Source organism: Malurus melanocephalus, unplaced genomic scaffold (genome assembly GCF_030028575.1).
Source record: "Malurus melanocephalus ecotype Western Australia unplaced genomic scaffold, MMel_1.1 scaffold_22, whole genome shotgun sequence".
Lineage (NCBI taxonomy): Eukaryota > Metazoa > Chordata > Aves > Passeriformes > Maluridae > Malurus > Malurus melanocephalus.
The window spans coordinates 3,611,880-3,628,852 of record NW_026623254.1 but is presented as its reverse complement, the minus strand read 5'-3'; the positions used below and the strand labels follow the sequence as shown (position 1 = coordinate 3,628,852).

The 16,973-nt window shown below is 45.8% G+C and overlaps 1 protein-coding gene across 1 annotated transcript in view; it reads left to right on the top strand.

The window, feature by feature from the left end:
• Window positions 1–16,973, top strand: part of IQSEC3 (IQ motif and Sec7 domain ArfGEF 3) — a 94,224-nt gene that overhangs the window by 70,706 nt on the left and 6,545 nt on the right. Inside the window, exons 5-9 of the mRNA XM_057390090.1 lie at window positions 2,462–2,623; window positions 11,895–12,017; window positions 12,656–12,822; window positions 14,930–15,069; window positions 15,869–15,994. Of these exons, the coding sequence (XP_057246073.1) occupies window positions 2,462–2,623; window positions 11,895–12,017; window positions 12,656–12,822; window positions 14,930–15,069; window positions 15,869–15,994 (718 nt within the window). The remainder of the gene's footprint in view (window positions 1–2,461; window positions 2,624–11,894; window positions 12,018–12,655; window positions 12,823–14,929; window positions 15,070–15,868; window positions 15,995–16,973) is intronic.

The following is a 16,973-nucleotide window of genomic DNA, read 5'->3' as shown; positions in this document are numbered from 1 at the left end:
GCAACACCAAAAGTGATGAGYGGGGAGCAGGCTCGGGAGAGAGGGGAATAGAATTTTCTGCTGCACATCTGGGTAAAAGCTGCATGCTGCACTACGTGGGATAYATCTGCAGGTGTTCAGTGACAGAGATGCTGTATTGCTATCAGGATTTGTGGAGAACAAATTGAATCCTGGGAAAAACTGATGAAAGGCTGCTGTAAGTGAAAGAATATTYGAGTTATAGTCTAGGCAGTGCAGGAGGGCTGTCACTGCTGGACTGTTTTATCCTGCATCTTCTGCATCGTTTGTGCTATCTCTACTGAAATCTGCATATCCATGCCAGTGGGTGCATTTTTCTGGCCATATTCATCTCTCAACTCTGCTGGAGTGGATCGAAAGTCAGTCCAGTGACTTTGGAGTCACACAGGTGTAGCTGAGTTCATCCTTGTATTGTGAATACCACACTGTCCCTTGCCAAATACCGAAGTGTGCAGGTGGACATGCATTTGATAAATATCTGTTGCTTAGCTTGACTTGTGTCCTGGCCATGGCATCTTTGCACTCAGCAGGGAACTTTGCCTGTGCTCTTCAAAGGTGAGCCAGGAGGTCTGTGTGATAATACAGAAGGTGTATTGCTTTGTCCCTTTCCCTTAAGAAGGCYTGGGGTTTTCAGTATAACACCTTGCACCTCTCCAATTAATAAATTTAATGCACTGATTGTTCCTGCAGCCCTCTCTCTGCTGCCCCACTGCCCCACTGTCCAGGGTATTTTCTTTTGATATTACAGAGTAAGCAGAATTATTTCAAGCCCATCTACTTTTTATAGCCCATAAAGGCCCTGTAAGGAGCAGGCCATTCTGCTRAATGCTGATCCCCTTATAGCTAGACATACGTTGCTCACCCACATACTTCACCACCTGACAATGTCACAGTCTGTGCCTGTGCATATCATGCATTCACATGCTCTAAAATCTCATCCTATTCTTTCCTCACCCCAGGAAACTGCCTGAGCAAACTCACTCCTTRAGCCTTGGCAAAGAACCCTGAATTTGGATAAATGATGCAAGTATGACATCATTTCATTAAGTCACCCTCTTACTTCTCTCCACTCACCAGCTGAGAGAACCAGCTCAAAGAAATGTGACAATCTTCCTGCCATTGCAGTGATCCACCTCAGCAAAGTGCATCATGACAGAGACCCTTCAGTGGGGCGGACTGAGAAATACAGGAAGAAAGCTTCCTGCACAATACACACATACCATTTGTACTTGTCTATGTTGTGGGACAGGCACCACATAGGCTCACAACCACTCCTGGGATGCACAGGRGCTTCTAAGAAAGATGGAGACAGGTGTTTTAGCAGGTTCTGGGGCAAGAACACCAGGGGTAATGGTGTTAAACTGAAGGAGAGACGATTTCCATTAGATGTAAGGAAGAACTTTTTTGCAATGAAGGTGGTGAAGCACTGGCACAGGTTGTGCAGAGAGGTGGTGGATGTCTTATCCCTGGAGATACTCAAGATCAGATTGGAGRGAGCTCTGAGCAACCTCATTGAGTTGAAAATGTCCCCACTCACTGCAGGGGGGTTGGACTAGATGGCCTTTAAAGGTCCCTCCCAACCCAAACCACTCTGTTTCTGTGAGAGCCGTGTGTGCAGGCACAGACAGTGGCACTCTAACAAGCAGAAAATCACTCCCACAGCCAGGCAATTGGTCCCACTCAGCAGCAGACCTGCTCTCAGAGACACTCACAGCCACAAAGGGAGAAAAGCCCTCTGTCTGGGAGCTGCACACTGCTCCCTCCCTTGTCTGGCAAAGCATTCTCTGGGTGCCTTCTCTCACAGATGGGGGGATTTCTGCCTGAGGGGGTGAATCAGTAGAGAAGGGAAGGAAAACACAGCTAAGAGTGGACACAGTAGGGAAGAGATAAGCAAATCTGAGTATGGGATTTCTGTTCAGGCAACCAGCATCAAACAAAGGTGAGGAAGGTTAAAAAGTATCACTCTGTCATACGAGCACAAAAAGTAAATTATTTTTTTAAGCAGGAAGAGTGCCCACCTTTGATGATCTCCCTTGGAGCCTTGAGCCTCATTTGCCCATAGCAGCAGTCTGCTAAGTTTCTTCACAGACGAAAGAGCCTTTGACTCAAGGAGCAGATGGATGGCAGAAGAGCCATTGATGAGGCCTGGCACAATGCAGCAGGACCTTGGTGGCAGTGGGACACCMCCTGTGATTACCACATGACAGCAGGTGCTGCAGGTGACACAGCAGGTCCTATGACATCTTTTTGTCTACAGCAGCAGCTAGGAGGGCACTCAGAAAGTCACTTTTCCTCACCCCAACCAGTCCCATTGCTGACACACACATGAACTCACAGGGCACATACCGAGGGCTGCATTGCTGCAAACCGTGAGGTGAGCCAGAGGCAGCAAYGCCTCAGAGAGACCATGCAAACTCACTGTGTCTCTGTCCTTCCCTTGCAGAAACCCAGACAAAGGGATCCAGTTCCTGATCTCCCGAGGCTTCATCCCGGACACCCCCATTGGGGTGGCACACTTCCTGCTCCAGCGGAAGGGCCTCAGCCGCCAGATGATTGGGGAATTCCTGGGCAATTCCAAGAAGCAGTTCAACAGGGACGTCCTGGAGTAAGTGTGGAAACCTCTTGTCCTCCTCCCTGCACTCTAAAGGAGTTGCCAGCCCCTGGCTGCACCAGCAGGCAATTTGTTGTCCTCCATGCCCCTTCATCCCCACTCTTCATGAACCCCACCATTCCCAATCCCTRTCTGGCATCCCTCAACACATTTCCCAGCAATGTGTTTCACCCTTAATATCATCAGCTCTTTCATTCCAATCCCTCCTCAGAAGGCCTGCAGTCACCTAGCAGGATCTCAGCCCTGTCAGGTGGTAGAACTAGTGATGCTGGCAGGTTTGGGGCTGGGAAACTCTGGCTGGGGTCCCACCCCATCCAAATAAAGCACATCTGATGCCTTCTGGGAAGTACTAAGAGAGGCAGAGGAAGAAAAATATCTGTTCCTTGTGTAAGACCAGCATGGAGAAGTGAATGCTGGCTACATGCTCAGTTCTCTTTCTGTCCAGGTTGGAAACTGGTGYCCCTTGGAGCTTATCCAACTTCATKACAGGGATAATAAGAAGGGGTTGGTCCTCTTTGTGGTGATGAGGAGACCTGCATAAGGAAACATGCTGCTARGGGTTTGTTATTGCCACAGCAGCCCCAGAGCACTGAGGAACATCCCCACTCCAAAATCTCCAATGGGCTGACCTGTCCCTTTTCAGAACAAAATCTGAAGTTTCATTCCTGCTTCTGTTCAGTGGCTGCCTTTGTAGGATTGTTACCTACAATTCTCTGACCGTGACCCTCTCCTGGTCACAAGCCATTCATCTCTCAGCCTACACCTCTCTTCTCTTTCAAGTCTACCTCATTCAGAGATCCATTTCAAGGCATGACCAGCACAGCTAGGTCTTTCTTTCACAATGCAGAAGCATAATTCTTTTTGAGAGCTGCCTTTCCATTAGGCAGGAAGTCCTTTACACTGTGTCCTTTATTATATTCTCCCATTCTCCAAAATGTTCTCTATTTCCCTTGGATTTTTCAGTGGTTTCTCTTGAACCAAACCATACAGAAACTCCAAATCTCACCCACACACCACTTCTACTCCAGGGAAAGACTGGAGGATGACAAAGTTCAAGAGCCAAATCTAGGCCTAAATTTTGAAATTAATTCCAGCTATTTCTTATTGCTGCAGGTACCTGACCTTTGGTGCATCTCTTTTTTTAATATACTGTAGGGGTATTGATTTGGCCAGCAACAAGACACATGTTCTCTCCAGTCTCTTCATGCTGAGAGCTACAATTAAAAGTAATTGCCTCTTTTTTCCCAGTAAGCATTGTGTGGGCTGCTTCCCCTGACAGATAATCTGCTGAAATCCAAACCTAGCCCCTGCACACACAGGGAAATATTGTAACAATAACAGGCTGGGACTTCCTTGTAATCATAAATTTGTCATCATCCCTGCAAATGACCATGTTCCTCTGCCTCACATGGGACCACAAACTCTGTGTCAGCAGCTCCTGGGAACAGTGCCTATTGCAAATCTTGGTATCTGCCTCACAGCCTCAGTGCCTGGGAGATGCTACATTGGGGTTGCCTGTCCTGTTTCTAAACATGACAGGGGGGCCTTTCATGCTCATTACTCTAAGATTCCACTGCCCCTCTCATGGTAACACTTCAAATGTTCAATGAAAAAATTGTATTGACAGCTGTAGAGAACAAGGTTYAAAGTTGGGGACTGAGATATTGAGGTCATGGGCACATGGATTTATCTTGGGCAGGGACTGCATGTCGTGTAACTGGGTCTGAATTCAGGGTCCAAACCTGTGTCTGATCTCTCCAGGCAACAGATGATATCCTTGCACTTACAATCTGTGTTGCCATCCTTTCTTCACCATGAATGGCTGATTCGTCTTCCTTAAAGGCAAAGACAAAAGTAGACTTTAAATACACACAGAATGTTCTAAAACAGGAAAAAAACCATGCACATTCAGCTGGTGGTAGCTGTGCCATTTGAAGGTACTTTCTTCCTGTGTCAGTTGTGAGCTTAGGGGKAGTGTTGGTTGGGTGGGTTTTGCAAGCAAATTTTCATTGGCTGCTCATGAGAGCTGGATGTGCAATGGCTGCACATCCAGCAGCATGACATGCATGGAAACAAGGCATTGAAAGGAGAAATTACGGCCCAGAATTATAATCCTGGATATTTTCCCTGTCCATGCTGCAGGAAGAAGAGGGCTGGCAGTGCAGTATAGTGTGCTGGCATTTCCAGTGCACTRTTATCTCAAGGGCTGGTCACAACTTACGAGCTGTTTCTATGGGAACAAGAGGCAGATCAAAGACCTTTTGGCATTTTAGAACTGTCTAAGACCTAGTCTGGTTCTTATTTCCTATCCAACTCCTATCAAACTAGCTCAAGAACACTGACACTGGTTGGGAGAAGACTCTGCAAGGGCTGTCKTGCTGTCCCCAACATCCTCCCACACTTAGCAAGGCAATGTTAAGGTACATGGTATTCCCTGGAGAGTGTGCAGCAGTCAGGAGACCTCATGCAGTAGCTTTTGCACAATTTTCCCAGTACCACAGTCATTTTTGTGGCCCAAATGGGCAGAAAAGAACAGGCACTTTGTTTTGCCAAGGTCAAATGCCCAGACAGGGTGGCAATGAGCAGGCAGCAGTGCTTGGACAGGCTCTGATCACCTGCAGTGAGCAAGCCTGTATGCAGGCAGAGATGTCTGTATTCCTCCCAGCCCAAACCTGACCCTGAAGCCTCCTCTACCTCCCAGAAGCAATTTCAATTATTGATGCCACTTGCGGTGTTAGTTTAGCTTTCRCTCGATGTGAAAACTTATGTTGCAATTGTGTATTGTAAGCAATGTTTCTATTGCAGCCAGGTTGAATTAACCCAGCTGCATGAATAAATAATTAGACAGCTTTTAAAACATCTGCARAAGTGTCAGCCTCCCTTGAGCACTYAGAGGCAGGGCAGAGCTGCCCAGGTTACAAACTCCAGACTCAGCTGTAATGTCCAGCCATAAGTTTGTACTCTGCAGAGTTCTCTTGGCTTTGCAAGTATTGATGCTGTGCTGGCTGACAGATGAGCCAACCTCTGCCTCTCYCTGCTGTCAAACAGCAGAGCTCAGGAGTTCAGAGTGGCATTTGGCACTGTGAAGACTTTATCACCACTTTACTGCCCACCTAGTAAATGCAAAACTCCAGMGTAGTGCTATGCTGGTTGCTAAGCCTTTTATGTAAAAGGGCAGGGGTTTAGGTGAGGGTAAGAATTTTATGAGGCTTGAGCACTTTGGTGTGCTATTTTGCCTTCCCACATCTTTATGACCAGCACTTAAATGCCCTGAAACTATAATCTTCCTTCCATCTTCCTGCTCTTATCTTTCAACCTTTWACTGGTTTTCTTGGAACTCAGAAAAGGTGTCTGGATAACTCACAAGTAATTCTACTTACTAGCCAGAGGAACAAGAGAGAGAGCARGAGATTTTTCAACAGCTTCTGGCTATAATTGAGAGATACACATTGATAACACTGAAGCACTCAGGTCTGTCTCTTTAGGAAGATGCAGTATGTAACTTTCTTGTTTAGAAAAGGCTTTAGCCTTTTTAAACTAGGATTTATCTCACCTGTTCTTGGCCACCACCAAGTTTAGTGTCTTCTAGAAATTTATGAATTCCTTTTGTCAATGGAGAGACATGGGGCCCTCAAGAGTGTTGTTTTTCTCGGTGTGCTAGTTTAGGTTGGACATGCAGCTTTTAGGCATTTTGTGTTACAGGGCATAAATSCCTCTTGTAACCTATTTTAAGCATCCCACAGGATAACCATTCACTGTGATCAGAATCCCACAGTAAGATCCAAGAATCTCTTTCCACAACCTGCCGTGCTGCCAGCTAGGTGGAGTCACTGAGGACTCACCCCAAGTTTTCAATGTCCACCAGTCCAGGGAATACAGCTGGAGAGTGGTAGCCTGGCCCATTAATGCACCTTTATCATACTGAGCTATTTTAATCAAATCTATTTGTCAAATACTGCAGAAAAATAAATTCGTTGCTTTGAAAAAGTTGGGCCCAAGGCATTAACACAGTTTTAATATGAGACACATCATCATTCTTGTATCCTTTCTTCATTCTGTGATTATTTGTTGCTTTTGCTCTCCTTCCTTCATACTTTTCTTCACTTTAGTCCATTCTTCYTCTCCACCTGTTTCTGACTCAGGAATTGCTTCCATTTATAGTTCATTCATGAACAAGATAATGTGAGTGATTTCATGAATGGAGTCAGCTGTGCTGCTGGTACTGGATGGTTTGTGTTCAGCTCGTGGGACTTGGAAGTGCAGATGTGGCTGTCCTGGTGCACTTGCTGTCAGAGGAGAAACGGGCAGGGATTCCAGCAGAGGAGACATTGTGCCGAGCTGGGGTCTGGTTGGTGTTAGGCTGGAAGTTGCTGTTGGAGACACTGTCCCTGGGGCTGAGCAGGTCTCCTGTCTGTCAAGCCTGTGTTGCCTTCTCTTTCTTTTGTGGAAAGTCAAGGAGAGAAAAGCTGCCCTTAGTAAGGGCAGAGCTGAGAGGCCAGCAAAGGGACTTCTCTCTAGGAAGAGTTAGGCTCCTCTTGGACTGGCAGAATGGACTTGTCAGGTTAGCCCAAACTAGTCTTCCTTCTCCTTTTCACTGAGGATGCTAGAGAATTGATAAGGGACTTGCATCACAGGAGGGTTTGAGCAGGAGCAATAGAAAAGGATGTGATGGAAACAGGACAGAGGGAAGAACGTGTCAGGCAGTTCTGACCTCCTGCTGCAAGCAGGGCTGTAGCACAGACCAAATGTGAGTAAGAACAGCCTTCCCATGCCAGGCTTGTACAGGCTGAAGGTGCAGCTGGAGTCTGCCTAGTCCCTAGGAAACACCAGAAGGAGTAGATTCCCAAATAAGTAGCCATGTGAGCTACCAACAACTATGGGAGGGTGCGTATGCATGGCAGCCCCGGGAAGAAACAGGCAATATGTGTCCTGCAGCATCCCACAGAAAGGAAAGACTAGTGTATGCCATGGTTTCCATGGTAGAGGCTTCCCTTCCAAGAGGGCATGGAGGGCAGGATTGGGACACACACCTGTGCCCATTGGTGCAAAGAATCACTGAGTCCTGCTAACTTYTCTTTCTGCTCAGTTAGCACATGCAGGGCAGTCTCTTCCCAGGGAGCTGAGCTGTTCTACAACTCACTCAAATGCTGGTTCATCTTCAGAAAGCTCRTACAATTAGGGAGGCTGAGAGAAGGGATGATTCTTATGAATATCTTTGTGCCTTGTGATTTTAAACTTTCCACCTGGCTGCCTCCCCCCTTGCTCCCTCCCTGAGTGGAGGCTGCAGGTTCATTACAGACGCTTTTAGTTTCATCCCAGCTCCTGCTGCATTGTCACCTGAGCAGAAAAGCTAAAAAATAGGTCATTACACTTGGGTGAGCAKATCCCAGCCCCACATGATACAGCTGCTTCCTGCCTTCGCTGAACCCTTTTGCCACGGGCTTTTTTGCCATGCTTAGCCCTGTGTTAAATCCTCACAGCTCTTYTGCCATTACRTCCACCCACTTTTGGGGGGATCTTKGWCTGTAGMCCAGGAGGCTACAACAGAGACRATAGCTAAGCATAATTWTCCAYCTARGAACCCACTCTTAGGTCCTGGCACCTGGCGTGGAATTCTCTGCACTTGTGAAGTGCCTCAGGGCAGATCAAACTCTTCATGTACACAAGAGYCCTCAAACCCCACCACTTTGTTTATGATGCAGGGAGCCAGTGCTTTTCTTGCTCACTTCAACATGATCCAAACATCCAAAGTCATATCCTTGCAGAGACTGAGCTAAATGAATTTCTGGATGCACTGAGAGCTTAATTTGTGTGGTTTGCTGCAAGTTCATTGTCAGGAAGGAGTTGAAACAGGAGATTTTACAAGGTGATTACAGTGTGCCTGCATCATTATCCTTCAAGCCTCCTRGTGGTCCTGGAACAAGCATCTCCCAGGCATCCAGCTGTTTGTGGAAAAATGAACTTGGCACTGGTTTTGGCACATGCACATAAGCTGTTGGTTTATTCCTTGGCTGCAGAGAACCACCCACTCTCATATCCTTTGTCAGGTTCCATGGTCTCTCCCTTGGAAAGAAAAGACCTCCTTGCTCTGGTCTCACAAWGAAAAGTTGTGCTGCATTTCAGGGGATGTCTGACACAGTCACCAGAGTGCATTTGGAAGGGTAACATGATTCTGTACAGGAATCTGAGGTCAGGGAAGGCTGTAAAACTTGCTGTTGTCTAGAAGAGGAGCAGAAATATGGCAGCCCTATAGCACAAGGCTGTTTGGCTCTTTGAATGGACTTTGCTGTGTCAAATTTGYTCACAAAAAGTGTCAGACAACCCTGATCCACCTTTCTATCTGTCTTTTAGGCAGTAGAAAGAAGCAGCTTGGTACCTKATGGCTCCTCTAGGAGCTGTGCTTCAGGCCTTTGGCATAGGCTTTGTCAGATAAATCAAATCCAAGCACAGGCTGACTTTGCTTGAATCCAACATTCTTTCTAACCTGTTCTTTCAGCATGTTCAACTTTTCTCAGTAAGCAGGATGGGGGGCACTGTTCTTTGGGCTGAGAGACAAACGGAAGAGACTCCCAGGAGTCAGAATTTACAAAGTAAACTTGCATCAGTCAGTCTGTGAGGGAAACTCTCATAGGAGCAGCTGAGCATGACTCATGTAGCAATGCCTGTTTGAGTTTCAAAAGAGCTATGAACAGTTGCCTTGTCCTACTTGTCCTAATGAAGGCTCCATGCTTTCTGTATTGAGGACATTGACTTTATTACTTGAGATTTGTACACAAAGGGGACGACATGTTAGAACAGCCTGTGAGGAGGGGGAAAGACTGATCAGGGAGGGAAGGAGTAAGCAAAAGATAGAAGATCTAATGCTGGTGGATTGGGGTTACTAGGATGACCTCAGCGGGCGTCCCTGGGGTGTGCAAGGACTCTGTGTTCWCATGTCTGGAGGCAGACAACAGCAGCAAAATCACTGGGGTCAGTGCTGAGAAACACTGCACACTGAAAAGGATTAAAACATAATAACAAAAGCCCAAGTGCAGAGGTGGTTGCAGCTGTGAACACAATAACGACTAACAAGAGGAAAACTGTTCTTACTATCAAAGATAAACTCCAAGAAGTAGAATACCTTGATGTCAACCCAAGGGAGTAAGTGTAAGTATGAGAAAAATAAAAATAACAAAGGAAAGAGGCAGTAGAGGAAGTTTTTTTATTGCCAAGTGTTTCTGCAGTCCACCTCTTGGAGAGATAAAAAAATATTTCATGGAAGATTTCCTATGAGAGCAGTCCCTTTGATTCTCTTGCCTTGCTYCCTATTTGTTCCTGAATTTCGATTATATGGACTTTGTGCAGAGAAAGAGCCCACGATTCCTAGCTGAGGTTGTAACAACTCCAACCTCAGAAGACACAAAGYACTTTATGTTCAGTCAGAGCCCTTGGTAAGTTATTCTGTGGGTGTCACCCCAGTTAAGTGATGATGTCTCAGCTCCTGAATCAATGAGGCAATGGAGGAATGCAGAGACGTCTCTGAGCATTTGAACTCTGTCCCTCACCCATTTGATGCATTGTGCAACAGATTTTTTTATTCTAGCAAGGCTGCRCATGGCACTCAATAGCTTAGTTCACAACCACTTCCCAACAACCCACAGCAAATTGCAGCACTTAGAAAAGACCAACAGACACACCCCCAGTTTAGCTCAAAAAGGAAGAAGAAACTGGTAACAGCACATCCYTTTGTTAGTAGAGGTTTCTTTGGCAAAATTTCCAGATAATACTAGGAAATAGAAGGATCCRGAATAGAACTAATCCCCTCCCCCTCTTTTTTTCCCTGTATCACTCCACATAAAGTCCCAGACAACCTGTCATGGGGAAAATTTCCTCCTCAATAACCTTGAATTTAGGATCAGTTTATCCTTTACCACATGACAAAGCAGCCCAAATACAATACAAAAAATTAAATAAAGGGGTTAAGAGACTAATAGAAGTAGCATCCAAGGTACAGAGAAGCAGACAAGATGAAGTTCTTGAATTTTTAATACACTTCTAATGTCAAGGTGGTCCCATTAGCAAATTAGTAACTTGTTATTTAAGGAAGGCTTAAAGAAAATGGGATTTTGGCACCTGTGACTTTCTTCGTCTGTCAATCAGAATTTCAGCTTTGAAAATTTATTTTTGGAAAAGAATAATGACAAGCAGGAAGGTAAATTGTACATACCAAAGTCAGTGGAAAGTAGATKAATTCAATGTCTGCTTTTGTTAGAATAACTAGTTTTCTAGACAGGGGACATGCAGAACATAAGTCTAGACTTCAGTAAAGCATTGGACATGAGGAATTTTTAGTTGAGTGGAAGAGAGAGAAATTAACAGAGAAATCATAAATGGGGGTTGAATTGGCTGATACAGACATTAGTGCCTACATACTCTGCTGAAATGGGAAGCTGAGCCTAAGGGACGTAATCAACAGGGATTTCTGAGTCTAGTCTTTTGATTAATGCTTGCAGTAATGACCTGAGCACAAAAGGTAGGAATATGCTAACAAAAYGTGCTGAAGCCACATGGGAAAGGTGTTGTCATTACAAGTGACTGAGATATCATGCAGTAAGAATAAGAACAAGTGGATTATTTGACTAATACAGAGAGAAAGAACTGTAGTGGTAGGTTTTGGAAACTAACAGCAAGGCTTTTATAATCTGAGAATGCTTTAGAGAAATAAGAGAGGTGAYATCCCTTTCATGGGGTATCTAAATTGGCCATGAATTACCAGTGGGCAGTGAATCACATCGGAATGGAAAGTGACAGATGAGCACGTGATGTTGCAATGTTATTTCTGTACAACAGCTTCCATTTCCTATTTTCTCTGAGCTGACTCTGGTCTTACTGGTATTGATATAGGTGTGCAAAATCTATGTCAAAATAGATGTCTATATGTCTATATAAATACAGGTAAATATCAATATCTATATATCTATATGTACATGTATTACTTTGTGAATATAAATGCTGTCTATGGTATATATCATGGTGTATACAAATATACACACATATATAACTACATAGCAAGGCACAAGAATTGCTCACCAGCTGTAGAACGCAGGAATCTCTTGTGTGAAATCACTGCCCGTTGTAAGCAGGATCCAGGCAGCCSTAGTGACGTCTCAGGGCCTCTCCSATGGGATTTCCCTTGGAGACTGAGYCTTGGCACCACAGTGGAGGAGCCTGGCTGGTGTCACCCACAGGAGGATGTTCTGATGAAGGCTGTGTCCCCCTCTCACAGCTGYGTGGTGGAYGAGATGGACTTCTCAGGCATGGAGYTGGACGAAGCCCTGAGGAAATTCCAGGCCCACATCCGTGTGCAGGGGGAGGCGCAGAAGGTGGAGCGGCTCATCGAGGCTTTCAGGTAAGGGAAGGAGCACTGCAGCTCCATTGCTGCAACCAGGGGGAAGCAGAGAATTCAACACACCAAGGTAAAATAACAGCAGCCATGGAGAGAATGGCCCAGGGACTTCCCTTCCAAACAGGGGGATCATGGAGGGGCTCCTGAAGAAGGGAGTCCTTTGTGCTGCTGCTGCATCACAGCCGTGGCCTTGTCAAATGTTCAGGCATGAAGGGTACAAGGGGCCAGAGTGAGGCCAGTGCTGACATGGCTGGCAGCAGGAGATTCCCTGTTCATTGGTGACCCACAGGAAGAGCAGCAGTGGGGTGCTGGGTTGCTCCCTTGGTGCATCCAGAGGAGTGCTCTGTGCTTAGCAAGGCAGGCTGGAGCAGACACCTGCTGTGTTATCCTTATGCAGGGACACACTCTGAGCAGTCCTCTCTAGTCTCACTTGCTTTTTTGGTTCCTAAGGACAAGAAGGTTGAAGTTTCAGTGGCCTGCTTCAGCCATTGGAGGGGAAATTTGCCTTTAGAGAGGAGTAGGTTCCTTCTCATTTGTGTGAGAAGTGGAATTTKGTCCATTTGTGATAAAGTTGCCATTGCCAAGCTGGAGCAGAGGGCTCCCATGATCCGTGCTAAGTGTGTGCATCCCTCCTGCTGCAGCCAGAGGTACTGCATGTGTAACCCAGATGTGGTCCAGCAGTTCCACAACCCGGACACCATCTTCATCTTGGCCTTTGCAATCATCCTTCTCAACACCGACATGTACAGCCCCAACATCAAACCTGACAGGAAGATGATGCTGGAGGACTTCATTCGCAATCTGAGAGGTGAGGGTCCTGCTTTGATTTTTCTTTTTTTCCCTCTTGCTGTTCTAAATTCTGCCTAGGTGAAGGCAGGAAAACCTAGTGGAACTGCCTTTCTCCAGGTTTACTGCTGCTTACCTGTGAGCCAGAYATGGAAGGCCTTCTGAGGTGCCTTCTAGGGTGCTGGGGAAGGGAAATTCTATTAGCTTTGTTTTCTGCAGAAAGCTGACCAGTCTGTTCAGAAAACAACCATCTTCCTTGAGAGATGGTTTCATCTTTTAAGATACCTCACTGCTTGGAAACAATCTATTGTATTACATTTTCCTATTGTTCAGTTCCATCCCTCTTAGATGCTGCTGGATTGTGCTAAACAAGCCCTACTTGCTGCTTTGAATATATGAACACATTTTCTTTCTATTCAGGCTAAATCTTCYCCTTTTTAATTGCCTGCAATTTCTTATAGTAACTGTAGGCGTGACAGAGTTCATGCATACATTACCCCTTTGCAATTTCTGATACATCAGTTCCCCAAATCAATTTTCTTCTGTTTTCAAGGTCAGTCCTCCCCATCCGCGTAATAGGTTTTAAAAGCACTTTTTCAGATGTGATCACAACATTCTCATATATAGAGCTACCGCCTCGTCCTTATTTTCAGATCTACTAATGCAGCCTAGTATTGTTTGGCCTTTTTGACATCATGTCTAGACAAATTATTGTCTAATTTCCCAGCCATATTCACTCCTAGATCATCCTAGGTCAGCCATTTTCCAAGTTTCTCTTACTGCACATCTGCAATTCAGATAAAGCTCCCTCAAAGTTTTTCTAGCGTAAATTCTTGTCTTTTTTGAAGATTTTGTASTTCTCTGTGTTCCTTTGACTTGTTTCTTTGTCCTGATTGCTGTTCAGAAAGCGTCATCTCAGCCTCCCACACGTTCCACAATTTGTCACCCACTTCAGACTAGTATAATGTGACACTGAGGCCCTCTTTCAAGATAATTCCAGAGCTACTGAATGGGGCTGCTACCTGCCATCATCCTCTTTAGTATTACAATCGATAGCACTAACAAAAGAGTATTTTTTTAAATGTTAACTTACACATAGAGTTGCTTTAAAATCTGTCAGTTCACATCACAATGAATTAAACCAGCATAAAGGTCACTCACCCCCAGTGTGCAACACACCACAACTCATTAGAGCGAGTGAATGTCACCCCTCACAGACAAGGGGAGACAGTTCAATCCAGACTCACCTGCAGGCCAGTGCCCAGGCCAGCAGCCTCAGCAGCCTGTGTTTGAAATGTTATTCAGGATACATTTGTAAAGATGTGGATAAGGGAGCCAGGACATCACAATCTCTCTCCATTCCCCAGCAGTTCCTCACCAACTTCACCCAGGGTGGTGCATCTGAGACCAGGGAGCTGGAGGGAATGCAGAGAAAATCAATATAAAATGACTGGAGGAATTCAGTTTGGAGCAAGGACTGGCAGCTTGATTTGAAGTGTTTGGCTCAGGGAAGAGTGAAAGAAAACTTTTCTGCCAGGCTCTGAAGGGTCAGACAGGAAAATCTGGAAAAGTATCTAAGGAGATGTAAAAGAGGAAGGGGGCAGGGTCAAGACAGAGACATCACAGACAGAATAGCAGGAAAGTATTACTCCTAGGAGACAACACAGAAGGAAAATGATGGAGGTCACCAAGCAGGAGAGCAGGTCACCAAGGAAAGCTGATGCATGCATTGGCAGGAAGAGCTGCTGAATCCCAGCATAGGTCTTCTCCACATCTAGCACTTCTGATGATACAAAATCAATGCAGGGGTTGCTGCTGAGTGGCCCAAGATATATGAATATGAAATTGTGGCTATAAAACCTTAGGGAACACATGGAAAGGAGCCACCATGCAGAGCAACGGAATAATGAAATCAGCTGCATTGGCCTTAGGGATGTCAGTCTCTCCTGCTGGTGCATTAGATGCATTAGAGCAAGAAAGAAGACAGCTTAAAGTGAAGTATTGCTATTCCCCTTCAGCCTTCCCAGCAGTGCACAGTGCAAAGGCAGTAGTGACCTGCAAGGGACCACTGGTTCTTCCCTTTCCTTTTCTCCCTGACTGGCCTGCCCAACATTTTCTGTGCTTGGCAGGGGTGGACGACGGTGCTGACATCCCACGGGATCTGGTGGTGGGGATTTATGAGAGGATCCAGCAGAAAGAGTTAAAATCTAATGAGGACCATGTGACTTATGTTACCAAAGTGGAGAAGTCCATAGTTGGAATGAAAACGGTGAGCACCCATAACCCTGCTGGCACCCACTCAGCCCCTCTGTCCCCCACCTCCCTCCCCGCCTTCTTCTCTGTGTTTTTCCTCTATGCCTTTCTTCTCTTACATAATACTTTCCTTGCTTGTCTTGATAAATTTACTCCTTTTTCTCCAARCTCTTTATTCCCTGCTATCTCATTCTTTCCTAATTTTGAGGGATCTCCTTGGCCAGAGTTTCCAGTATCTAGTGCAGTAATTGTTTGCCCAAGAATTTTACTGCAGGTCCTGCGTGCCAGTGCTCCACAGATAGCTCTGCAGTGTTTCAAACTTTCAGGCCTTTTAAGGGTGTAGGAAGTGAAAGGCAAAGTGATAGAAAACAATTTTATCCATCTGTCTCTAATGAGTTTCCTAAAAATTGCTGGGGTTAATAGATCCCCAAATGCACAGACAGCTTCTTGGGCAGYAACCAATCTGTAATGCAAAAAATGTAAGTACTGTTTACTCAAAATAAAGCAGAATGATTTCTCAAAGCCCAGGAAACCTCAGATGTCCAGTGGGGTGAGAGAGGACAAGCAGTCACCCAGGGATTGGAAACCAGAGACAGCATGTGTGAGGAAAAAGGTTGCCTTTAGTCTGCCCTCTCATTTACCCGCATYGCAAAGGCTTTCTCTGTTGCTGCACCAGAAGGAAAATTGATGGCAAGGAATGGTGGTGAGGARGTGATTTGAGTGGACAGAGTGGGTGGAATTGTGTCACTAAGGGTGGGGGAGGCCCACAATGGCCCCTCCTTCAGCCCCTGCATGTCCTTGTGTGCTCCCTGCAGGTTCTGTCRGTGCCCCACCGCCGGCTGGTCTGCTGCAGCCGCCTGTACGAGGTGACCGATGTGAACAAAGTGCAGAAGCAGGCAGCTCACCAAAGGGAAGTTTTTCTCTTCAATGACCTGCTGGTGGTGAGTGTGCTTTGGTAATTAGGCACTGCAGTAATAAAACCTGCCCTTGTTTCTGTAAGGARATCTAAAACCAGTCCACAACCAATCCCCTGTTCTAGGGACAGACCAGCTCCCAGTTCAACACTGTAAGACACAGCTCTGGCTCCTTCACTGTTAAAAACCTACTAAATCTGAAACTCCAGTAATCCTTGAAAAAACAAACTGTCACATCCCAGAGCCATCCAAGCAATGTCACTGCTCYCTCTCATGCCTTTGCCAGCAGGGAGGTTCATTTCATGAAAGGGAGGTTCATTTCTTTGTCTGCTTGTACTATAGTAGACAGACCCCTCTCATGCACTTTAAATCTTTCCTGCCAGACATTTTAAAATCACTACCTTCTAACATGGAAAAGGCTGTGGCAGACTACACAGTACTTACCAGACCCCCAAATGTGTAGAGTATTTTTGAAAACGTCCTGCCCCAGCAACCTTGCAATAGAATTAGGCTGATACAGGAGAGCTGAGTTACACTGAGACTGGAAGGAGGCCAAATAAAGTGGAAGTTTTCTGCATTTAATGGCAAAGTRGCAGAAGCACAGCTAAACCCAAACCCTTCTGTAGAAGCAGAGGATAAGAGAGGATAATAACCCACCTATTCCTGTGCACCCATTTGCATTTGAATCTGGGGAGAGGGTCTGCTCCTTGCTATCCCTCTACGCCATGGGGTAAATCAGATCCATAAGAACTCATGCTGTGGTACGAGGGCAGCACACAATTCATTTATGCTCTTGTTCCCAGCTCTAAAGTATTTATGACAGGCTTCCCTTTGTCTTTCAAGCTGTTCCTTGGTGAAGAGTATTACCCTTGCAAAGTCAGAGATGTGGTAACCAGCACCTCTGGGAGGCAGAGAGCTGAGTAGGCCCAGAGCGATGCCTACAGAATTCCAGATATCTTGTTACAAGTGCAGCATTCCAGGCAGCTCTCTGGGTAATGAGTTGGTC